This window comes from Zerene cesonia, chromosome 10 (genome assembly GCF_012273895.1).
Source record: "Zerene cesonia ecotype Mississippi chromosome 10, Zerene_cesonia_1.1, whole genome shotgun sequence".
In the NCBI taxonomy this organism is placed as follows: Eukaryota; Metazoa; Arthropoda; class Insecta; order Lepidoptera; family Pieridae; genus Zerene; species Zerene cesonia.
The window spans coordinates 493,176-519,446 of record NC_052111.1 but is presented as its reverse complement, the minus strand read 5'-3'; the positions used below and the strand labels follow the sequence as shown (position 1 = coordinate 519,446).

At 31.6% G+C, this 26,271-nt stretch overlaps 3 protein-coding genes across 3 annotated transcripts in view; 2 read left to right on the top strand and 1 right to left on the bottom strand.

Annotated features, from left to right (window-relative positions):
* LOC119829257 overlaps positions 1-25,995 on the bottom strand; it is a 140,520-nt gene extending 114,525 nt beyond the window's left edge. Inside the window, exons 1-2 of the mRNA XM_038351674.1 lie at positions 25,796-25,995; positions 10,429-10,578 (exon numbers count right to left, since the gene is read on the bottom strand). Of these exons, the coding sequence (XP_038207602.1) occupies positions 10,429-10,493 (65 nt within the window). The 5' untranslated portion in view covers positions 10,494-10,578; positions 25,796-25,995. The remainder of the gene's footprint in view (positions 1-10,428; positions 10,579-25,795) is intronic.
* LOC119829804 (myrosinase 1-like) lies at positions 6,624-7,750 on the top strand. The gene is made up of 2 exons (XM_038352521.1): positions 6,624-7,325; positions 7,398-7,750. Exons 1-2 carry the CDS (start codon positions 6,624-6,626, stop codon positions 7,719-7,721), a joined length of 1,026 nt encoding a protein of 341 aa, XP_038208449.1. The 3' UTR covers positions 7,722-7,750.
* LOC119829260 (beta-glucosidase 42-like) lies at positions 7,851-8,689 on the top strand. The gene is made up of 2 exons (XM_038351678.1): positions 7,851-8,110; positions 8,479-8,689. The coding sequence occupies exons 1-2, from the start codon at positions 7,863-7,865 to the stop codon at positions 8,654-8,656; spliced, it is 426 nt and encodes a 141-aa protein (XP_038207606.1). The 5' UTR covers positions 7,851-7,862; the 3' UTR covers positions 8,657-8,689.
* Positions 25,996-26,271: the final 276 nt, after the last annotated feature.

Here is a 26,271-nt window from a genome sequence, read left to right as displayed (position 1 = left end):
CTCTATCCATTCTAAATATTTAACGAAATAAAAGTTTTATGAGATTTCTCTATAGGATGGATATTTTAGTCTTCAAAATGCAAAAAGTATGGATTTCAAATAATTATTTCATTGAATGGTTTACTACGCATCGTAACGTTAAAGATAATAAAAATACAAAAAAAATCAAGTTTGCTTTTTAAACGTCAGTAAGCTTTTCTTCTTAAGAAGATATGTTTTTACAAAAAAAGTCAGAAAATTTGGCCTAATGTTCATGTCTCATAAACTTCTACAGTGTCATCTAAATTTCGAGTGTGATTCGTGTCATGATCAAAGCCTATATAAAGCTTATCACACACATCCATACTTGTATCTCCTCCTTTGTCACTCACAATATAACAATAATAATATACAAATAATTCCATTAAAATTTTACCCGCTGGCCTCTAATAATAATACATCCAATAATGCCCACTTATACTGCATTGTATCGATAAAATTCCCTAACATCAGCCTTGACTTATCAACCGGCGTTCTTTGCCCAGATTTTTTCTTTTTGTCTGACCTCAATTATGCGCCGCTCCGCAAATTCTTTTACGGCACAAATTGCATTCATTTCGATGTGATATTAACAAATGGTTGCAAATCACAACCAATACATATTGGACATACCGTCGGTTATGCGAGTTGATTACACTAAGTGACTTAATATGATCTGATGGTGGTGACTGATTCCATAATGAAGACTGCAGAAGTTAAAAATGAACGTACCTGTTCATTTTTTATCGCCGCTCCGAAAAACACGAAAGAAGGTTCTTAATTCGACTGCATTTTTTTGTATAATAGGCTAGTCTACCTACCAATTAGTAGTTTTCTTTTAAGTTAGTAGTGCAATGAAAAAAAAAAATTAATTTAGTTGTAGTTACTCGACTTTCAGGCACCAGCTTTCAATTAAAATAAGAATCTTCAAAATCGGTTTCTCCAATTGAAAGTTCTATGGAAACAAAGCCAAAAAAGACACTCGAATCGATAACTTCCTTTTTTGAAGTCGGTTCAAAAGTAAGGCGCGCAACCTTAACCTTAAGTAGAAATACTGCTATAAAGTCATAAAATTTTAGGATACAAAAAAAGATAGTATCTCAGCATAGCATTAGAATGCTAACTATTGCGGAAAACTGTCTGGAAAATAAACAGTGACGCATGAACTCGGACGTTTATGAGGACACTCGTCTTCACGCTGTACATTAGACATACCTAAAGAAATACGTAAAACCAGTTTCTTTTTCTTAAAATATGGAATCGGAAAACAAAAGACGACCGCAGTGTTACTTCTGCAAACGAATGATTTCTAAATTTATACCTCGCACTAAATTCGTTGAAATTGAGGCGAACTTCGGTATAAACATTTTTTTTTTCATTAAAAATATGTTGGAATAATAAGGTGAAGACACCTAATTATTTTAAGAATTTTTTAAATTATTTTAATAAACGTATATAGGATTGTAGTTATTGTACCTATGTATAAAACAAAGTCGCTTCCCGCGTCTGTTCCTATGTATGTATGTATGCTGAGATCTTTAAAGCTACATATCGGATTTTGATTTTTTTTTTTTATTTAATAAATACAGTCATTGAAGAGGATTTTCATACAAATAACACAGTTATTAATAGCGATTTATTCGGTTACTGTTATATAACAATTATAAGTGATGAGCAGAATTTTCTATTAGCGCATTCTCTCACGAATAGATCGAATAACAATTGAGGACATTATTCCCGATACGTTTCACTTCGCATTTTTTATTCTTCGCCGTACAAAATACAGTATGAGCAGCGTATGATGCGTTCTGTAAGTGAATGAGTTTTACTAATACAAATAATTAATTCATGTTCATTGTTAATATTATACGGACCTTTAATCTTGATAGAACCCTCATCTTACCCTTAACTTCAATGTACACAAGTAAAACATAAGTTTTAAAAAATCATTAATTATAACACTTAGTTGCTGGGTAGGTATGTTTTAAAGATTAATTCTCAACCCATTTTAAGGTAAAAATTAAGAAAATACGATACATTAGATATGTGAATTTAATACGTTCAATTTTATAAACTGTCTACAAAATAATCTCATTAATTCATTAAATATTTTTGCATATGAGTCAACAAAATCAGACTCCACCAATCATCTTTAGAGGTCCTGACCTAAACCACAACATATTCTAATATATGGATATGAACCGGAAAATATTTTTTTTAAACAAAGTGGTAAAGAAGATAAAATTTTTATTCAGTATTATATTATTCTGACTCATAATTTCTCCTAAAAATAAAATAAAAAATAAAAAAATTTATAGGCATTAAAAAGTATTTAAAACACCACAATCACACCCAATTTCATATATGTAGTAGGGAAACTAAGATACACTACCATTTTTACAGCTCCTCCACTAGAAGATCAAGGGTTAAATTTATAATTCAAATCAAAAGCACATCTATGCAACTCGAACGCGCGGAATTTTAAAGGCATCATTTAAAAACGTTAATAAAACATAAGTTCTCACTTAACTCACACTTATCTCGGCCGTATTGTTAGCTTATCTATCTGATAAGAGGTGGCAATTAAAAATTTGTTCTAGCAATAAATACACGACGATATTCCGATTAACTAAAAGGTTAGTAATGTTAAACTGATCGTCTCACTTTCGTTTTGTATGCGAAATGCATTTTAAATTATACCCTAGTAAAATTAATGCTGGATTCATTTAGAACTATAGTGTGTTACGTTTTAAGCTGTACATGTCCCATAGTAAAAGCTATCCTGTGCTTTACTCTTTCATTTACCTTAGTGCGATATAGGGGTAATATTTTGCTTTTTTTACTAGTACTTATAGTAAACATGACGCATGCTTATTTTATGTGATTGAGTTTTCTTAACAATAATGTAAGAAACAATAACTACTTAATACTACTAATTGACGTACTCCTAATATTACGATACACTACCACGCCCCTCTAGCTACATGCAAAAAATAGGAACATAAAATATATTTCATCAGTCATATTGACAAAACATTATAATCAACATTACCAATCTATTAACATTGAAAGACCTTGTTATAGTTTTAACATATTAATCTAATTAAGGACAAAATGCTAAATCATAAAGAAACTAATTAAAATACAATTTAAAAAGATTTTATCTAACGCGGATTATGTTGTTAGCGTTTATATATAAAAAATCGAATAGTTGCAGAATAAGTAGTTAAAAACGGGCCATATTAAATCAATTAATCAATTTAAAAACAAGATAGTATAACATATTCATGTTTAATCAGATGCTTGTACCATCTATCATTCTTATTCGATATATTTTGTACCTATAACCTAACTCGATAAGTCAAAATACCAACCTGAGTAGCTAATAATTTGAGAGAAGAATTCATACACAAAAAATATACAGCTCCTAGCTCTAACTAATCGACCCTAACTGTCTGAAGTCATCGTCTTAATTAGAAAACACATAGATTTAATTACACAATTATATTTTTTTGCGGGGAACCCATTACTCCTGTCCATCAGTTAACATCTTGATAAGACGTCAACAATGAAATGGATATAAGAAAATTTAACGAGCTTTTGTTTTAACGAGATATAAAAAAGGTTATTATTATATGATTATTATGATATAACGCGTCATAAGTAACATCGGTCTTGTAAGTCACGCACTAAACAGAGTAAAAGAAGCTTAGAAGAACAATTTTATTTATTATAGGGAGAAACACCATTGACGATCTACGCAGCCAAACTACTAAAATAATAACCCCGAAAAGACGGATATACAAATAAACAGCTGACTTTCCCAATTATTATATTAATAGGGAAGGGATTTACAGAAATGCCTAAGAAACACCTAAACTCTTTTTATACTCGTTTACAGATAAATTTGTAGAGAATAGACCTGTGTACAATCACAAGGAAAGATCCAATTTATATAATTTTTCTAATATACTGTTGGAAATAAACACAAAGCACATAGTCAATACACAACTTCACATATTGGCTAATAATATTTCAAATTATAACCATTCATAATATGAGTATTTGTGACAGCGCCATCTGTTACAAAAGTTATAAACTAGTTCAAGAGTTCAAGACATTCACAATCATAAGCGTACTACGAAGATAAGAACAGTTTACATTAATTTCCGTTGGATATGAATGGCGCTGCTGTAGTTTTTTTTTTATATTTACAGCCGTGGTACCCTCGAATAAAATAGTTCTATTATACTCTAAGCACTTAGTCAAATTAATTTTTAAATTGCATCCCTGTTCTAACTTATTTAATAAGGAAAGACACTTAATATATTCTCTTGTAGTTATTTATTTCGTGTCTCTGTTATGGTATAAATTTTTCATATTTCGATCGAGTGAGATGACTTTGCAATATTTTTACCGTCTTTAATTAGATCCCATATGTTCGACAACGTAAATAGTACAAACGCTCAATTGTACGCAAAGCTCTTTAAGTGTGGATGAATGAATTATAATTCTTACTGTCTAAAACCGCTATTTAGATCTAGATAAAATTGTTCAAAAAGTATTTTCTGATTTGGACTACAATGTTGCGTAAATTCCATGTTCTTTAATACTTTTAATACGGTACCAGGGGAGTGAAGTTAAAGACTTAGTAATATGACAGATAGACATTATTATACTGCAATATACAATTAATTCTATGACTAATAAATTTCGATATCTATCTCCGAATCGGCATAATGTTCTAAGAATCCGGTCTTCGACAATAACAAGAGCTGGTTACGAAAATGCTCTGCTTAATCAAGGAAACAAATTCCCTTTAAGATAAATGGCGAATAATGAGTAAGCTGAAGCAAATCTTAGCTAGATTAGGACACAATATACTGAGATGACTAATGAAATTAATAGTGTGGATCGAGAGAGCTATTTAAACACGTAAATATATAATATATTAGCGACCAGCTCAGACTTCGCACTGGTGAAATTATATAATAGTCATATATATTAAATTAGATCACGTTTAATAGTAGTAAATATTTTGTTTCTTCATAATTATGATTCTGTAGTTTTAATTTGTATTTGTTTGCTTTTTTATGTTATAGCGGGCAACTGAGCTGTTGGTTCACCTGATATCACCGCCACCCTTGAACATTCGCAGAGGAAGTGCCTCTTTGAATTCGCTGCCCGTTTTTAAGGAGTAAGGGATAAGGAAAGGATTGACGAGTGATTAATGACGGAAAGAAGAAACGATAGAAAAATGGTAAATGATATGATTTAGTTTTAATGTTGATAACAAACAATCTGACGAATTTAAAACACATACAATAAAGACCGTTAGAGGTTTATGGAGATAGATCGAAGCTTTGCTTTCGCCAGGATCGAACCAGAAACATTGCATACACTGTTAACCAAGGAACATGCATTTTTACGCAATTATAAAGATATCTTTGCCCTGACTTTTGCCCTGATTTAAATGTAGATAGTTTTTATACAAATATGGCTCTAGGACCATCGTAAATAAGGTTTATTATAATATTAATTCTGGAAGTAAAATGATGTCGGTTATGACGTTCTCAATCCAATCTCGATGCTTCTTCATTAATATTGCTAACATAAAATATATTTCCCTTTTCGTTTTACTATTACTTGTGCTGTACGGATAAACATGTGTTTTAAATTGTGGTAAGCTTTTTTAAAAAATACACTAAATTATTTCCGTTTGTTAATTCACTCTATATAATTGAATTTGATGGAATGTGAACGATAGGGAAATAACAACTATTTTTTTTTTTTTTATGTCATAGCGGGCAACTGAGCTGGTGGTTAACCCGATGGTAAACGATCACCACCGCCCATGAACATTCGCAGAGGCTTAGACCTTTGAGAATGCGCTGCCCGCTTTTAAGGGATAAGATGAATGGAAAGAAGGAATGGACTGAGAAGGGCTAGGAGAAGGAAATAGGCCTCCGACTTATCTAAAAAGGCCACTATTACTAATACTTTTTACTATTTTACTCGTGTCATATAAATTTTTGCAATTGATTCTATCATTTTCGGTAGTTTTATTACATATTCAGTAGTTATTTATACATTTTAATTACGTTTTTGAGTGAAATACTCAATAGTTACTTATTTTAATAAAATTACAATCGACATAATTACATAAGGTAAGAACTTCAACTTCAGGGGAACAGCACGAAACATAAGATAATATAATCTAATTTTAATTATTTAAGGTTTGTGTTAGCGTGTACATTATTTTATGGATGTAACGGCAATCATCACGAAGTTAGAAAATTCCCCGAAGGATTTCTATTCGGTACTTCTACAGCATCTTATCAAACTGAAGGCGCATGGAATGAAGAAGGTATTTTATATTTAAGCAGTGTATTAAAATAACTATCTATATTCAACACTAATATTATAAAGAGGAAACATTTGCATGTTTGTAACGTTTTCACACAAAAACCATTGGACCGATTAAAAAAATTCTTTCACATTAGAAAGCTACAACTTCACTGAGTGACATAGGTTATATATGTACCACGGGCGAAGCTGGGGCGAACATCTGATAACATATAGATGTACTAATGTAATAATTAGATATGTCTCTAATTATTAATAAGGAACTATCTATTACAGGAAAATCGGAAAGCATTTGGGATCACATGAGCCACCAAGTGCCGTGCTCCGTAAATAACTGTGAGACCGGGGACGTTGCAGATAATTCGTACCACTTGTATAAAAGAGATGTTGAAATGATACGAGATCTGGGCCTCGACTTCTACCGATTCTCACTTTCCTGGTCGAGGATACTTCCCACTGGCTTTCCAGACGTTATCAACGAGGCGGGTGTGAAATATTACAATAATTTAATAAACGAATTATTGAAAAACAATATTATACCAATGGTTACCATTTACCATTTTGATTTACCTCAAAACCTTCAGAAACTTGGAGGCTGGACGAACCCTCACATTGTAGATTGGTTTGGAGACTTCTCCAAAATTGTCTTCAAACTGTTTGGTGACAGAGTTAAATACTGGGTGACTATTAACGAACCATATTACATATGCTATGAAGGATATGGAGCTGACATATTAGCACCACAAGTTAATATAACTGGGATTGCAGAATATTTGTGCGCAAAAAATGTTCTTGTAGCTCATGCCAAAGCATACCATATATACGATGAAGAATTCAGACCTACTCAAGGAGGAAAGATCTTCATATCCATTAACGCTCGCTGGAACGAGCCAGATAGTGAAGATCATATTGAAGCAGCTAATGATGCTAACCAATTCTTTGTAAGGTTTTTTACATACTTTATACTATATTGATTTAGGATAATATTTACTATTAACTTATAACTGTTGCAGATAATGCAATATGCTTACCCCATATTTTCTAAGTCAGGTGACTTTCCACCTCGAATAAAGAGAATAATTGCAGCAAAAAGCAAAGAACAAGGTTTCCTAAGATCGAGACTACCCGAGTTTACTCCTAAAGAAATTAAATATGTCCAAGGAACTTCTGATCTTTATGGACTTAACCATTACAGCACCCAATTAATATACAGAAACAAGTCTGTTAATGGTTTCTATAAAATACCCTCAATGTATGATGATACGGGGGTTCTCATATATCAATTGGATAAATGGCAACTAAGTAACTCAAGCATTACTAAGGTAAGATATGAATAACTAAAATATAAGTCTAGCGTTTTGTAATATGGTATATATTTAATTGTATAATAAAAAACGAGCAATCAACACATAAATGAATTAAGATCTCTTCTACTAAATGGTACGATTCAGATTCATTATAATAAATTAAGCTTTTATATGTTCCAGGCCGTCCCATGGGGATTTCACAAACTGTTGACGTATATTAAGGAGCAATTCGACAATCCGCCAATATTTGTGACCGAAAATGGATTTGGAGGGAGCAGAGGTCTTGAAGACAACGACCGAGTCACATACTATAGACTTTACTTATCAGTTTTACTTGATGCGATTGAAAATGGCTCTGACATAAGAGGATATACTGCTTGGAGTCTTATGGACAATTTTGAGTGGAATCAGGGATACAGGTAAAGAAGTGTGTGTTAAATTAGTTTGAAGGAACCGTGTATGAACTTGACCTCTCGATCGATTATCTTGGTCCCGTAAATAGAGACGCTGTAATGTTATCTGTTAATAATTAATTAGTATCATTAATGTTAATATGTTTATTGAATTGCGTATAAAGCATTGTACATATAATTTTAATATATTGCCTTTTCTGGCTATCAGCTAAGCTAAATCCAAACGAAGTCTGTAAAGAATATAAGATAATATTTGTGTAATACTTTTTCGACTTTAGTAGTGCATTTTGTCTGAGTAGTTTTTAATGCACTTCGAACTACTTAAACTTAGTACTTAGACTAATAGAAAATTAATCGATTTTCTTTGTTTTCAGTATTAGATTTGGTTTGTATGAAGTGGACTACACATGCCCTAATCACACACGCACACCAAGGAAATCCGCCTATGTGTACAAGGAGATTGCACGCACACATAAACTCGATTTAGAATTTGAACCAAATACTAAAGTGCCTATATCAACAGCTTCGGATAGGGAAGGTGATCGAATTTAATAAATTTATTTCGGGTATCAAGTATAGCAGAAAACAACATATTCAACCGTAAATATAAAATATAGTCTGTTTATAAAAAAAATCGTCTTTAGCAACATAAAGCAATTTTAATTTTTTTCCGATTCGAGACAATCAAGTGGAGTCATAAATAGCGACCACTATTCCATTCTTAACCATTTTTAATTAAAACTTTTGATTAAATATTTTCCATTACTTAATAACAGTGAGATATTAAACAAAAGTAAGGGTAAATGACTATTAAACCGGTACAACTAACTTGATACAATTCCGTCGCGCGTGTAGCTAATTGACGTTGGCGTAACCTAATTAGTGATGACTAGTCAATGATTTTAAATCAACTCGCAATATGATATATGACTTAATGTATCTGTAATAACACTTTTTATTAAAAATCTGTAATTTGAATTCTAGCTCACTTCTATCGGTATAAATCTATAAGAATTATATGTAGTGCTGGATTTTACGCAAAGTATTAAACACATTTATGTGAAGAAACGAGAAATTTATATGATTAAATATATTCAATAGTTCTTAATGGATGTGATAGAGAGGGATAGATATTTACAGGAGGGCTTTGTGGATGGACTATTGGTCAAAGCCATATATATGATCTTATTAAAAATATGTTAGGTTTTAAATGGTTTACAGTAATAATGGCTTTTTTTTGTATATCCAAATTGTGGGCTTGTTTTACTTGTATGAAGACCCTTATTTATATTTATACCTACGCATAAATGTATAGTTAACGTCTTCATTAGAAAAATATAATTATTAAAATGCTTATCCTTTCCATACCCCTTACAAGGGGAAAACCCTACCTCTGCAAAGGTTTATGGGTGGTAGTGATCACTGCAATGATCGTACCATCAGACTAACCAACAGATCAGCTGCCTAGCTACATAAAAAATTATTTCCTTTTACTGTCAGCATACAGAATTGCGCTGCTTCTAGCTGGCCTCCTTACTAAGAAAATCTCTTATGGAAGGACCGCATTCTTTTCAAACACAGTTTAGTAATACCGTTAATAACTTTTAAACTAATATTTCTTCCAAAATATATGCATAGATCGATAAACACGTGGGTTAAGTTAAACTTTCCATTAGATGTCTCATCAGTTCGATTTCCTACTGTTTTATTAAATAATAACAATGATGATACGTTGAGTACCTACCAAAAGAGATTTCATCCTAAAAACCAAATAAGTATAATATAAAAATCTATAATAGCAAAGTTGTGAAGCCTAACAAACACAACGTCTTCCTTCATATTTGCATCTAATTATGATAATCGCGTACAGAAAAGATTCAAACCCACTTTGTCAGTCATAAAAGGTAGCTAAAGGAATTTTTATCACACCAATACAATAATACAATAGTTAATATGTTAATTATAAGCTAGGTAATTCTCGTAACATATGTATGTTTATGGTTAAAAGAGTATATTCATAGCAATAAAGTTGAAAATTATGTTATTTTTTAGAAAATAAAGACCAACATTCCATATTCCATTCTCATCATCATTCTTAGTCGATTCAAGTCTAAAATTTGAGATTAAATTATATACCGAAACAATAGGTAACTCAATGTTATTGAATCGACAAATGACATACGTATTTATGTTAAAATGTACGAAAAAAGTTAGTCAAAATATATTTATACGATATATAAATAAAAAAAATAATAAAAAATTATGTGCCTCTCAAATATAAAACAAAACTTGAACTGTATTAAATTCGCCATAAAAAAGCTTACCTTCTTTCCCGCCTTTTTCGTTTTGAAGTACTCGTACCCTTAATGGTCCGGTATAGGGTCATCATCTTGGACACAACACTAAATCACTTCACACTTACACAAGTAACACTCTTATTCAAAGACAAGCACTAGAATCACGTGCGCCGGGACCTGCAACAAATTTTAACTCAATAAATATATTTAATCTACAGAATATAGCTGTAGCAATAACATTTAGCACTGAGAATTAATATCAATATTTATGGATATAGTCACTTAAATCTTAATACAAATAAAGCGGCCGAAGTTTAAAAGGTACTATGGTAAAATGTAAGAACCCCCCTCTACTATTTTACCTATTTTGCAACTCCTAGTATCTATAGAATTATATTATCTGTGGTTGCAACCAATTATGTAATTGTAATATACTGAGCCGGCAGCATTTAATCACATCTATACCACAGAAGTTAAACTTAGAGTAGAAGTAAAAAATAGATTTAATGCCTAATTACCGTATGTTGATAATTCGGCAAATTTTAACCGTGATAAAGATATTTCGGGCATTAAAAAAAAAATTATCTAAGTATATCTTTTAACAGTAAAACCAATTACCATATAACCAATAGGGTTGCCAAAAAACTCTTTAACTGATAATATATGAAATAAAATATTTTTAAAATAATGTTTAATTGACTTCTTTGTTCATATATTTCGGTATTCTGATCACTGATGATCGGTATTTCTTGGGATATTGGACCTTTACTTTTTATCTATATCCAGAGTCCATTGTGGAACATATATTATAGAGTAGGATATATTAATTAAACCTTTTATTATGAAAGCATACACCTTTAATTGCCTGTGTTGCTTATCGAATGAAGCAATTTCTTGTGTATAAGTTAAACTGTAAATTAAACTTTTTTCATAATTAATTAATACATATTACATAGTCTACCTAGAATTTTTCAATTGCTTTCCTGCCGTCAAGAAGTTTTCGAGATAAATCTTTTGGCCAAGAGATAAGAATATTCTATCTAAGTCTAATAGTACGTTTAAGTAGTTATTTTAAATTTGCAATATATCTAGTCTAGATGATCGTGCATATTTACTACACTCTAGTATATCGGTAATATAAAAAAACAATAACAATAAAATCATCTCATATTATTAATACAACTAAATCTTCTTTTGTGTAAATATTCGTAGGAATTTCCCAAATACACTATAATAAATTAACATCCAGTTTACTAACGCATATCACGTCTATTATCAATCTAGAGAATGGAAAGTATCCAAAACAGTAATATCTATGTCCAATTAAGGTCTCGCATTAAGCAGAACAATTAATAACGTTAAAGAAATTCCTTTAAACCATCTATCAATTTCTATAAGTGTCAACGTCAGTGGGGCAGTGATAGTTCCTATACGGTTGTACCGGTTGATTGACCCACTAACCAATAATTTGACTATAACCCTGGCTATTCATTGGATTTTACTATCAAACTCAACGTCCGTTATATGTTTTACGGGTTAAGCAATCAAAGGCGTAGTCAGTTTCTTGATGGGTGATCTTTATTACGCTCTTGTCACGGTGGTAGTCTGGTAGATCTAGGTTGGGTTTTATTAGGCAGCAATTTGAGTTAAATATATGCCTCAAACGGTTTGACAGAAGTCGGAAGCCCGTATACTTTTCCTCATACTGCCCAGTCCTTTCTTTGTATCCCGTGGACATCCTTCTCTTATCCCTACCCCTTAAAAGCAGGCAGGGACAATGATCGCCCTCCCTCAGGCGAACCACCAGCTAGGTTGCCAGCTCTAACATACCAGAAAACCCAGACGCATTCAGCTCCCAATTCAAACGCATTCTGTACTACGTGACTCATTGAACACTATGGCCAACTTAGTGGTCAAGCAGCCTTTGAAAGACACGCTCTGACTAACACCAGTGGGCTTCCAATTACTATTACCGTTATCAAAAATAAAAACGTAGTCAATCAAGTCCTCTATATAACCGTTAAACAGATAAAAACCTAGTACTAAATTGTAATTTTTACTGTTTATAAAGAAATTTACTGAAAAGTATCAATCTGTATAAAGTTTTACATGATGGACTTAGAAGTTATGACGGTTATAAAACCTTTGAATAATCTTTTATGGAAAGAGGACGTATTCAAAGTATATTAAAAAAATAACGCTTTAAAAAGATCGTCAGTATATTTCCAATGGAAGATGAAGTCAATTCAGTAGAACACTTTCATTTTCTTAGTTAAAAAGTGTAAGTATAACTTTCTCTGAAGCACGCGAGTATCGTAAAAAGTAATTAAACACAAAATGTTGTCTGAGGTTAATCACCCATCCTGGAAGACGATAGAGCGACGACCTTAGGTGAAAATTGATTCATCTTCCTACTTTCATTCGCGATGTTTTTTTGTAAATTAATGACTTGCTCGTGAGACATATTTCATTGACTACAAGTTTAAAAGCTTACTAACACTACTGAGTAAATGATGCAAATAATTATTATTACGTGTTGCTATGCCTTAAACTCGAGAACGGCTCGACCAATTCGGCTAATATGTTTCAACGTACAATGAGAGAAGCCCTTTCCCTTTCAAATTATGCAAGTCACTTGAAATTTCTTATTTGATATTGAAGAGATAAATATAAAAAAAATGCTAATTTTTAATGTTAACGCTGTAATTTATGAGGCAGATTGGTGATTTTGTTTTCATGGTCCATGCTTATGATGAAATATTTCCCTATTTAAGATATCTGTTATGTTGGGATACTATTGAATTTGGGAGACTGTATGTACTTCAATTTTAATTTATTGTTAAAACCAATTAATTCCTCATCGTGTTAATGTTAATACCATTCTTATAAACTATAATATGTATATACCAAACCTATTCAATTAAAATCACACAAGTCTTTAAATTCTTATTTGTAATAAAAATTGTCTACTTGAGACATCTTTGCTATATGAAGTATAGATATAAAACAGACTAATTCTATTTAGTTCCTATTAAAATTTCTGGTTCTTATTAAAAAACAAAAAAAATAGACGAAATACAATATATTACATAAATATACACTTCATACACATTTCAACTACTTATAATTATTACGTATAATATCAAGACAATGTGTTAATGACTCCTTCCTAACAATTAAACGCAAATGTCAGCGGAAAAATGGTTTGGCTTTTCACTAATGCATTATTCATTTTTGTGTCGACTAAATAAATTCGTGCTTCTGAAATGTTAAATGAAAGATCACGCATGAATAATGAATATGCTATTATTATTCATTATCTCTATTACTGTGTACATTAGATTTACCTATTTCTGTTGTAGCTGTTCGCCCCGGCTTCTGCCGTGGTACTTATATGTCTATGTGTCTATTTCACTCAGTGATGTTGCAGCTATCTAACGGTGAAAGAATTTCTGAAAACAATCAATTGTTTTTGCTAACTTAGCTGAAAATATTACAAACATACACAGGTTTCCTCCTATAATATTAGTGTAGACAACTATAACTGAGAAACGTAATACAAAGATGTTATTGTCTCGATTTAACGAATTCAAATAGAACTCATATAATAAATCGTAGCAATCCAGGGTCAGTGGAATCAATAGAAAATAAACTTCTTATAAGATATTCAAATTAAATAAGTTAAGAACGCCGATCACTTGAATACTTTTACATTATACAAGTGTAAAAGTAAAAATTTAAAACTTATTTGACACAACACAAATTATGTTCTACAAAATCATTCATCCACACTTTATTTAAGCAATATCACTCTTAGCGACAAAACAGTTTACCGGACGAAAGTTCCCATTCACACCACGATGAAGTAGCTACGGCGTGACTGTTCAAACATGTCATAAATATTAATATATTACGTCTGAACTAAAGTCCCTTGGTACCGAACAATGGAATAATGTCTGCATTTGTTCAATTGATCTAGCTTGTGTTTAATTTTACTTAAATTTAATTTTTTGGCAACCTATCATGCTAAATGCGAATATGAGAGAAGGCTATTCATTATTTATACGAATTTGCGTACGTCTGAAAGAGACAGATGTATATAAACATCAAAACTTCAATTAATGACAAATCAAAGACGGCGTGTCACAATTTTATTTTGGCCGGATTCATCCAGGCGAGAAAGAGCGAACTTTTTATTAACTGACATAAAAATACATTGTATCGATTGAGCTCGTGAACATCAAATTATAACCTCGCGTATGGCGAAACTGCAAATATATTTAGCCTTAAATTGATTGCATTTCAAAATGCTATCAAATCCTTAGATTTTGCGTAAAAAATCTTACCAAACTGGTATCTCATATTGCGCACCTACAATTGACCTTCATTTGACCATTGATCATTATTTATATAGTCTTTTTTTATTATACTATTAATTCATTAAATAAATGCTTAAGAAATTATAAAATGTACAACGTTATTTTAATAGAGTTATGTAACTATATGTCTAATAAAAATACAATCGTTTCACTCTTCCCATAATCAATTTAAATATTTAGTTTTGTTTGATTTGTTTTGTTTCGCAAATTATTTAGTATAAATTACCTGTCCCACTAACTTAATAAAAAGTAACACTTTACCATAGAATAAAAAGTCACTTAGCATTTATTATAAGAATAAAAAAGCATATCTTTTTCATGAGTAATGTTGGAATATTATTTTTATTTCATTTTCATAGTATTTATTACACATTTTTAACGTCCGTTGAAGCGTGTCATGTAATTCGGTTATGTACTATTTAGAAAACAAAATTGGTAAAGATTTACAGCGATTATGTTCATAATTTTGTATTGAAAACTCGTTAACACATAGCTGTTATTAGTTACCAATCGATGAAGTATTTAATTACTTTAATTGTATAATGTGTTCTGAAAATATTTAAGCTATATAATGATTTGGACAATTAATTATTGTCATGTTAAGTATCGCTGCTACTGTAAATAATTATATGGACAGGTGACAATCAGCAAGCAAGTTGTGAATGTTTGTGAATCTATATTTAATAAGTACGTATGTACACGTTTAAAAATCTATTAGACATAAACATTTATTTGCACATCGTACCTAATGATAATTTGGGAATTTTAATTGCTTTACTGTATGATTCACAATCTGTACCTATCTTTACCAAAAATTCTTTCAACTGTATATTGTGTACAACGGGTGACCACTAGTTTTAATTGTTTATTAAACAAAGGATTAATGATGGGAAAGAAGGAAGGGACTGGGAAGGGTGAAGAGCAGGATTCGGGCCTCCGCCTACGACTACGCACAAAACCCATTAATATTTAGATTCAACTATTTCACGCAGGTCTTATGTGGAGATGTGGTACCTTCCGTAGTGCAAGGTGACCGAATTCGTGCCGAAATTTACTCGACTGACACTTTTCTTTCTTGTTTAGCGTACAAAAAACAATTTAAATTTATGTTTTGCTAACTAGACCCTGCGGATTCACTCGCGTGTTACTGAGTTAAAAGTATCCTTGGACTATTCCAACTTATAGTCTATGTTTACCAAATTTCATGCAGATTCGGTCAGTAGCTTTGCGTGAAAGAGTACCAAACATCCATACATAAAACCTTTCGAATTTATATTCGCAAGATTGTTGTTCAATTTAATTGCATCTTTAAAAATACTGCTATTACAATAGTTCCCATACAACGACTCATGAAAATATCCCAATATTTATGACGTATGTTTAACAAATATTTTTGCACAATTCTTACAAAATTTGCGTGTATTTTGCTCGAGGATCGATCACGTAACACCGGGTGAGTAATATGTTTTGTAACATCTCCAAAGAACTGACTCAGTGTCCAACAAGGTTGCATGCATGCTGTGATTGACAACTTTTGTATAGCTAAGTGATAATGGCCTAGAGACGAGAGATCTAAGCGGAGGAAACAAGATCCTCTAACGTCATAACTATCTACTAATAAATATATTTTAATTTTATATAAAATACTCGATTCTACGCTAATTTAATTTTTTTATAGAAGGACAAAGGTACAAAGATACATAATTATATAAATATCTAGTATTAATGCCCATTGCATTCATTCATTGATTAATTTATTTCGCTCGCCCACATTATACACAATTTTTAACATTAGTTCGCTTAACCCACTGGCATGATTTTCAATAATTTTGGCAACACATCGCAATTAATCAAGTTACTCCATACAAGCAGTCCATAACACATACACAATAAATCTCCTACCTTCTATATTGGCCATAAAACAATATCCAAACGCCTAAAAAGGTCATTGGCCAAAAATGAATGTCCATATTATAATAATGAAATGATAAACAGTTTATTTCTTTGTATCGTCGTGACGCGTGCGCACCAATAAAGGACATTTTTGTATGTCACAATTAGCATTCAAAGTGCGTGACAAAATCCTACACACCGATCGAATACCATTATTATACAAATAACCAGTTTATTATGAGCTATTTAAATGGGTAATTACAGATAAGCAATATTAAACAATAATCCTGTTAACGGTTCATTTTATATTGGACGCATCGTTGCATCACGAAGGGAAATAAGTGATGATCATTTTATAAGGATTATTACGTTTCACGATTACACAACGTCGGTCCACGATTTATAATTGTATCCTCTGTAAGGAGAGATAGACGAATAAACGTACTTCAGAAAGGAAATTCATTGGCTGCTTAATGTTCGTTTTATAATTTGTAGGAAGTAGGTCGAATGTACTTGGCAAGAAGCAAGTTTGATATTTGAGGTTTCGTTTTCTTAGGTTATCTATTAATTGAATTAGTGGTTTCTTACGTATTTGTATGTTGTTTATTTGTTCGACTAATATTTTTATCATAATATAATAAAGGAATGACAAAATATGAGAAAAAATTAAATATTCCGATTGTTATATGAACATAGATAAAATATGTATATGTGTGTGATGTTAAAACATGTAGAGAGATATTTAGGGGATTTGAACCCACGTCATTTTGCCAAATAGTAGCAACGCCTAGCTTCTCGGCCACCCGTGATAAGCAAACGATTTGCTTTTACTCTTTCGGTTGCAAACAAACTGACAGACAGAGTTACTTATAATTAAGTAAGTATTAAATGAATTACCACCAAGCATCGGGAGTACGCATTTTTTATTGTTATGTTTTTTGAAGATTATCTTTAGCAATGGCAAAACAAGCGAATTATTTCTATTTGATTATCCGTCCCATATTGCAATATCGATGCAATTTGTTGCTTTCGAAATATCACATGCAGAGAACCAACAATACACATATGGCAAACAAATCGCTACGGTCTCGTCAAATTACGATTTCATTGCTCCAATGTACTGTTAGCAAAAAACATATAAAATTATAAAAGAAATTAGTAAGTATTGGGAACCCATTCTGACTAAATATAATAAGTGTCATTTAATAATTATAGTAGTCGCAACTAAACAAATATATTGACTTGGTAATATACAATAATTAAATCTTCTAATACGACGTATAAGATGTCGATTAATGCAAGATATTTAAAATGTTACCTGCATATTATCGTACTCAATTGTTTGTCACACAAATGTATTATAAGTGAAAATTAAAAAAAATCACATGAACAACATTTTTTGTCAAATTATGAGCTCGATACAATTGCATTACATCCAAATTACGTCACTAGCTTTGATCATTACCAGATGTTCCCATACGATCTTACCTACGCACTATTGCCAATTGCATAAGATCAATAAAAATACATCATAATGATTGCAATATGTCGATACGTCTGTATCGACCCCAATCAAGTAATTGACGGTCCATATTTTTCTCCACATAGTTTCCGATCTCGTGGGATGTCCAGGATAAAAACTTACGTCTTTATATTAGAACTAAGTATATTTTATGTTCAGGTACAAACTATCTTTGTAGCAAATTTCATCCAAATTCGCGTACAAGAGTAGTTTTCAGATTGTAATAAACACAAAAATAAACTGAGATACTTGGAGAAGCTATGATGTATGTATGATGCTCTTCATACTGCTGATGTTATTTATTTCCTGTTTGTACTCTTCTTGTAAAGGTGCACAATAAAGAGTTTTTGATTGATTGATTGATGTATATAAGAGCTTTTTTTTTCACTGCATGCACATGTTCGCTATGACATACTTGAATGTTATGGCATATTTTTAAACAATTATAAGTCGTGTATTTTCAATGTATTTGAGACACAATTTGAATGTAGGTTAGATATTTTTATTCCAAATAGGAATAGCGTTTCGAGACAACAAATCATCTGATAATAACATTCTCATCTAATACTCGTTCCGAAACATTATTCGTTAGATGATAAGTAATAAGAAATTACACGTTTATCGTATCATTTATGCTGACGGTACAAACTCCCGTTGGTCACTTTCGATGCTATTGCGCAATTCCCGCCAAACGGGATTCCGAACGATCGAGAAAATTACAATCGGACAATATAGGTGATACTTTGATCATCAGTCTATGAACGAACGGTTGTAATGTAGTATCGTGCGTAAAACACTTCTATAGTGTCGTCAATATTAACGACGCTTAATTGTTTGTATACGTTGCATAAATATAGAGTAATTTTTTTTTTGTTTGTTTTTTATTTTATGTTAACCAACAGGTATTATCGTCAGCCCATATATGTTCCCACTGCTGCGACACAGGCCTCCTATGGTGATGTTATCCACATGTGCAGATAAATTGAAAAATCAATTTATTAGAAATTTTGAAAGAATAGAAAAAATTTGATCACGAGGCAGGATTCGAACCTGCGTTTCTTGCCTAACCGTAGCAAGGCAAGAAACGCAGGTTCGAATCCTGCCTCGTGATCAAATTTTTTCTATTCTTTCAAAATTTCTAATTTATAAAGCATTTCAATGCTATAAAACTAAAAATTAAATCAATTTATTTTCTGCACGCTAGCCCGGTCTCGAACCCCGACTTATCGACTTTGAAGTCCGAGCAGTGGTGGCTCAGTGGTAAGAACCAACAGGTATTACATTAAAGAAATTCCATCAAGTAAATATAAAATTAAGAACTAAATACACACCTTTAAAAGGCAAACATAACACGCAGTAGCATAGAGTAATACAATAGGAATAAATTTTTAACGAAACCTCTTTCATGCCACCTGGAGGGAGAAGTGTTATAAGGTCTAAAATGTTAGAATTAATAAATACAATATAATTTTCATCGCAATAATTTTGGAAGTCTGACAGATTTTTTAGCTTAGGCTCGACTCTCGCTTTTCTTAAAAAACGTAAATACATGTCGCTTCACAAGGCTATTAACAAAATCACATCTTAGCTTAACCTTGATTTCTAAACATTAAACTCTAGTGTGTTTATCAAAGGTGGAGTTAACCAGTAAGTTTCACCACTTCGGCATTGTTTGCGTTTTATATTATACATAGCTAGCTTATAACAGTTATTAATTTTAAATCTTATCTCATGGGAGGAGTGAAAATAACGCTTGTTGTGTCTTGTTCTAATTTATTTATCTAATCTCTGACTGAAAAAGAAAGTCAGCATACAGCATTCTTACAATGTTATATACTTCGAGAGTTTGTTTGTTTGAACGCGCAAATCTGAAGTGCTACTGGATGTATTTAAAAATAAATTCACACTGATAATTCTTCGCATTTTTATCGACGAAAATTAGTTGATTAGGTTCTCAATTAACACCAAATTGAAACAAGCCAAAACAATATAATTAACAGGTAATTTCCCTTACGTAAGCGTTCTTCTTGAAAGCGGATCACTCGTAATTAAGTATTATACATTTATACAGCGTGCGTTATTAAATACATATGATAAACATCGGACGGTGGTAGAGCGTGATCATATCTCATTACAATAGCCCCACTTACATATTTCAGTTTAGAAAACTCTCGTTGTAATTGTGTTTCGTCTCATGCAAATAAGCGCATCATCACACTATGTGAAAATCTTTACGACACATTAAGACCAACGTATATTGCCGTAGTGTGACTGTAACTATCCTGACTGCTCCTCTTTTAGAGTCAGCTAGGGTATCCACTTCTTTTTTATAATAACAGTAGGTACGTAGTGATAAATTTTATAGTCATGAATTTTATGTTGTATTTGTGTTGTTGTTTTCGATGTTAATTTAGGTAACATTATTGCATTGCGATAAAACCTTAAAAATGTTAACCTTTTTGATTATACATTATTAAAAAAAAACAGAACTCTAAAAATACTCAATATTACATGTATAGTCCGCTGCCATCAGAGGTGTAGTGTGAAAATTTGACAACTATTAATGAAAAAAAGAAAAAACACATAGGCACCGTATATATACTTCTTATTCGGTTCGTGAAATATAATTTAAATTGGTCACATATAGAGAGTAGTTGTCCAGTAGAAGAGGAAATAGACAAGAGCCAAACCTTAAAATATGACTTATTGTTTAAGCTTTTCTGAAGGCATCTGCGAGCAAGCGACAGCGCCAGTTTCTTTAAATACCTAATTTTCAAAAGTACCTCCAACCGCATTTCCTCTTAAGCCACGTATTCATGGTAAACATATCAGCTGGATCAACATATAGAGGAGTTGCCATGTTAGTCGTGCCATAGAATCAACATGTTACCAGCTACATTACGTGTTTCAGAGTTAAAACGTTCTCGTCAAAGGATCGTCAACATTTAAAGAAATTTTCTCACAACATTTTTGATCAACTTGCGCTATTGCATATTTACTTTGTATACGATGCATTACGTATTAAAAATAAATATTATAACACCGAAAATATTAAATACGACGATATTGATAATATTAAACGATGATATTAAACTTACTAAAATCATTATTACTTTTCAAAAATATCACCACTGACAGGGACAATAATTTCCTATCAAACATCAATCGGTTGAAAACCCATTGAGTTGTCGACTAACAAAGCTAAATTTCCGAGATAAAACCCTGTGTCCTTTCTTAATTCTTAAGCTAATTTGGTATCAAATTACATCCAAATCTGTCCGATGGTTTGGGCGTGAAGAAGAGTAATTTAATAAAAAAACGCACGTTATCATTTTTTGATTAAAAAAACTCCCAACTATTGTTACTCTTTTTTTAACTATTGGGTAATAAAATCGTCATAAATCGTATACTTAAAATATTGACTGTAAGACCGAGATCACTTTCCGGTCTCTGAGTTTATAAACACATCGTTCAAATATCACGAAATTATGGAAACGTATCAACACATCCGGTAATTAACATATAATAAAATATTTCACAAAAAAAGTTACAAAATAAAGCACGTTTATGATATAACATTTATATTTATTTACATGTAGTAAAGTATCAATCAAAATACCAACATATCAATAAATATATATCATAACAAGCAGTTTGCTTACACACAATTTTAAATGAAATAAATTGTTTTCTTTTTATTACCTTGTCTATCTAGATTTAAATAAATATCACGTTTAGCTAAACAAAATTAAGCACACAAATTAACATATAATCACTACATAGTATAAAAAAGTCGCTTTCTCTGTCCCTGTCTCTATGTTTGCCTAAATCTTTAAAACTACACAACGGATTTTGATGAGGTATTTTTAATTTAATGTAAGCAGTGGTGGCTCAGTGGTGAGGACCTCGGACTTCAAAATCGATAAGTCGGGGTTCGAGACCGGGCGAGCGCGCAGGAAATAAATTGATTTTTCAATTTATCTGCGCATGTAGATAACATCACCACTGCTTCAACGGTGAAGGAAAACATCGTGAGGAAACCGGCATGTCCAAGAATTAAAAGTTCGACGGCATGTGACATCTGCCAACCCGCACTTGGCCAGCGTGGTGGATTATGGCCTGAACCCTCATAGGAGGCCTGAGTCCCAGCAGTGGGAACATATATGGGCTGATGATGATGATGATTTTTAATAGATAGAGTGATTCAAGAGGGAGGTTTATATGTATGACAATATCTATAGAAATACTCCGAATAGACGCGTGCGAAAGCTAGTCTTAGTGATAAAAGCATGTCGTGACAAAGTTATAACCGCGAATAACACACGTTTTGAAAATAAAAAAATGTAAAGAAAGTTTTTACCTAATTATACACACATATAATTAATCTAACTGACTTTCTCTGAAATACTCAAAGTAAATATTTTTCTAAATGATACTTCCTACCAAGTTCCGTATTCAATTTTGTAATGCACTTAGTGATAATAATTACGTAATAACATACGATATTATTCAAGATTAATGCATAAGTTATTATTAACCTGAATTCAAAATAATATGTAGAACAATTTTGATTTAAATTAATTTATATAAGAACTTCTGACATACTTTGGTTTATTTATTCGCATGATGAATTTCGTAGTCTAAGGATCATTTATGTTTTTACAATAATTATTAATATTATCGATATTACAATGGATACTCCATATCCATATTTTTATTGTGGTAACTGTGCACGCTTCATGAATTGGGCCAGCTCGCAACGGGGAAGTACCACACCCCCAGAGACGACCGCCCTGAAATAGTAGCTTCCTACTGTGTTGCTTACTGTGTTACGGTGAGTAGGGGAGCTGGAGACCTGTTTCCTTTTCCTTTCCCTACCCAATCCATTCCTTCTGTCCCATCGTCAATCCCTCCTTATCAATAACCCCACACACAACCACCACCTATGATCATTTACGGAGGTAGGAATTAGATTTGATGGTAACTGATACTTGCATACGTAAGCATATGATATATAATCATATTTATGTATATAAAAAGATAAGTTAAATTGTAAAATCATAAATCACAAATTATGTAAATTATTCAATAGCTTGGTATTGACCTTTGAAATGTATCTCCCAAACTCACCTTAGACATGAGTCATCTGGGAGTACGCCGTAAAGTTCCAATCAATATCTCATTCAATAAATTTTATATCAAATAAAGTTTTTATATAGCTAAATAATTCCCTGACATCAAGCGGATTTAGTTTTGAGGTCACGTACACATATGTTTAAAGTTACCATCAGAATAAATGTTTATTGTAGTGTTATGTGATAAGAAAATGATTGTACACACATGGACACATTTAGATGAATTTAACAAGAATAAAGACAGATCGGAAGACTTTTTTTTATATGCATGTATAATGTATAATGTAATAAAAAATCAAAATGATGTTTACCACTTAATTAATTTCATCGATTTTTAAATTAATAAATAGGTATTAAAATAATAAGTTAGTTAAGTATATGTACGTGTTAAATATAAATTTAAAAAGGTGAAATGTACATTTGATAATTGTAACATTAGTGAATTTGTCGGTCGGTTTTCCATTTAAGACTCTGGATGCATTAATATTACTTCTCGTCTTGCTTAGCACTTATTATATGAACATTAATAGAATCAAAATACGTATTTTGTAAAATGATACTCACATGAAACATGCTATATAAATAAAAACGCTATATGTGTTTATTATAAACAAAAGACGTTCTTTTAATTACTGCCAATTGTAGTTAATCGCAGATATATGTAGTTAGGTACTTTAATTCAAAGAAAGTTGGTTTGCTAACATGCAATTTCATGCTCCTTTTGCCATGTTTCTTAGAACCGTCATTCGTCTGTGACATGGAAAATACCATAGAGATGACAACAATAATTGACCACCTCCCTGTCGCAATGGTCAACGGGTGAGCGTATAACCGGGAGGTATCAGGTTCGAGGATCCATGGGGTGTTGCGAATAATGAAAATTTGTAAACAAAGAATTCTCGTTCATATAATGCATCTTCATTGCGCTGTATAAGAAAGTCCATTAGAGGTATGGGAAAAGTGTAATTCATACAAGAATGAAATTAAATGAAACGAAAAATACTTTATTGTACACCATAAAAACTACAATTATAAGTGACACTAGGCAACTTAAAATGTACAGAGGGTGGTCTTAACGCTATAAGCGATCTCTCCTAGACAAAACGGAAGAGAGGATAAAAAGTAAGGTGGTGGTGCAATACAATAATTGATTGAAAAATTTTGAAGTTATGTTTCAAAGTATCAGTTTCAAGTATCTGTTTCATTTATAAATTTTAAGTATTATGTTTTTACTGATGTCTACAGCAAACATCGTTAAATACGACGTGAAGAAAGAACGTTACATACAATGGTTAACGTGACGTGAAGTTAATTTTTTGGTAAGCAATCACCACCGCCCATATACATTTGCAGAGGAAGGGCCGCTACAAATGCGTTGCCTGGTTTTAAGGTGTAAAGCATAAGGAAAGGATTGATGATGTATATAAAGAATGGATTGGGAAGGGTAAAAAATATCGGCCTTCGGTGTTTTATGTTTGGGAACCTCGTTATTCCGAGTAGAGGAACTTTTATCACAACTTCAGTGCCAGATGGCTTAGTGGTCTATAAATTTAATGTTTTACCATACACATCAATCAGCCTTCTGTATTAGTACATCTTCATGTTTCTATGTAAATATCGTATATAATGATGATTTGCATAGATGTAAGTCGATGATTCTATGTAAGAGAACTGTTAGGGCTTCCGCATCTCTCAATGTCTTCCTTGTAATTTTTTGTCACAAAACATGTGATAATTAATTTTTTATGTGTTTCTTATTGCATTTCAATGCAAGTTATTTCGTCTCATAAGGAATACACTTACCCATTCTCACTTCGTATAAATAATATAATGAAGCAGATAGATGGCTTCATCAATATTTTCATTAATTTAACGACTTTTTGACTAAACAAATTAAAGAACTTTTTAAATAAGATAAAGTGATAAAATGTTCAACCTACATTAAGGAATTCCAAACATCAAATATTGTAATTTTAGGGCCGGTTTTTGATGGGTCAAGGGAAAGTTTTTATATGCTACAAAATATAGTTTTCGTAAATTAAATTTTCACCAGTATGTAAACATCTCAATACAGAATTTTGTAATTGAATGGTTTATAATACAATGTGACAGAAAAAAAACTCTTAAAACATGAACCACGCATAATGAATGTAACACATAATTTTGTATCGACATAATAGCTTTGATAGCTGTTAATTTAATATAACTTTTATTATGAAGTTGATCTATGTATTTAGATAAAATATCTCGCTAAATTCCCGTTATGGTGAAATAAAATACGGTACATACTAAAAAATTTGAAGTGCGTAAAACTTTTAATTAAATTACTTTACCTGCCATTATTTTTAATAAATCCCACAAAATTTTAAACAAAAATTTAATACTGTATAAAAGTTTCAGTTATGTATTTATACTTTCTGAACATTAATTAGTTAATTTAATTCAAAAATCAGCTGAAAACTTACCCTATATAAATAAATATACAGAAATCACCACTCAACACACACTGAAAAATCACAGAAATGTCGAAAAATAAATCGTGAAAAGTTCGAATATAACAAACTAATCTTTAAGCCTGTGGCTGTAAAGTCGAAATTTGATTCACACGCGAGGATGAGCCGCGGAACGTGCGAGCGGCCTCGGGTATCACGCTAGTTTGCGCACACGCACCTGTCTGCCCACCACGCCGAAGTGGGTGACATACTATTCAATACCATACCTTATTTTTGTATGTAAAGTCTATGATGGAATGGCTAATTTGTTGTGATTTATTTAAGAATAAATGGATGTAATGTAGATAGAGTTGGAGCCATCAAGAGAAAGCGTGAATTTAAAAATTAAATTTATGGTAGATACATTATTTTAATACTGTAATTAAATGTGAAATATATATGCAAGAATAATGATTTGCATTTTGTATTTGATAACATTTAAATAATAA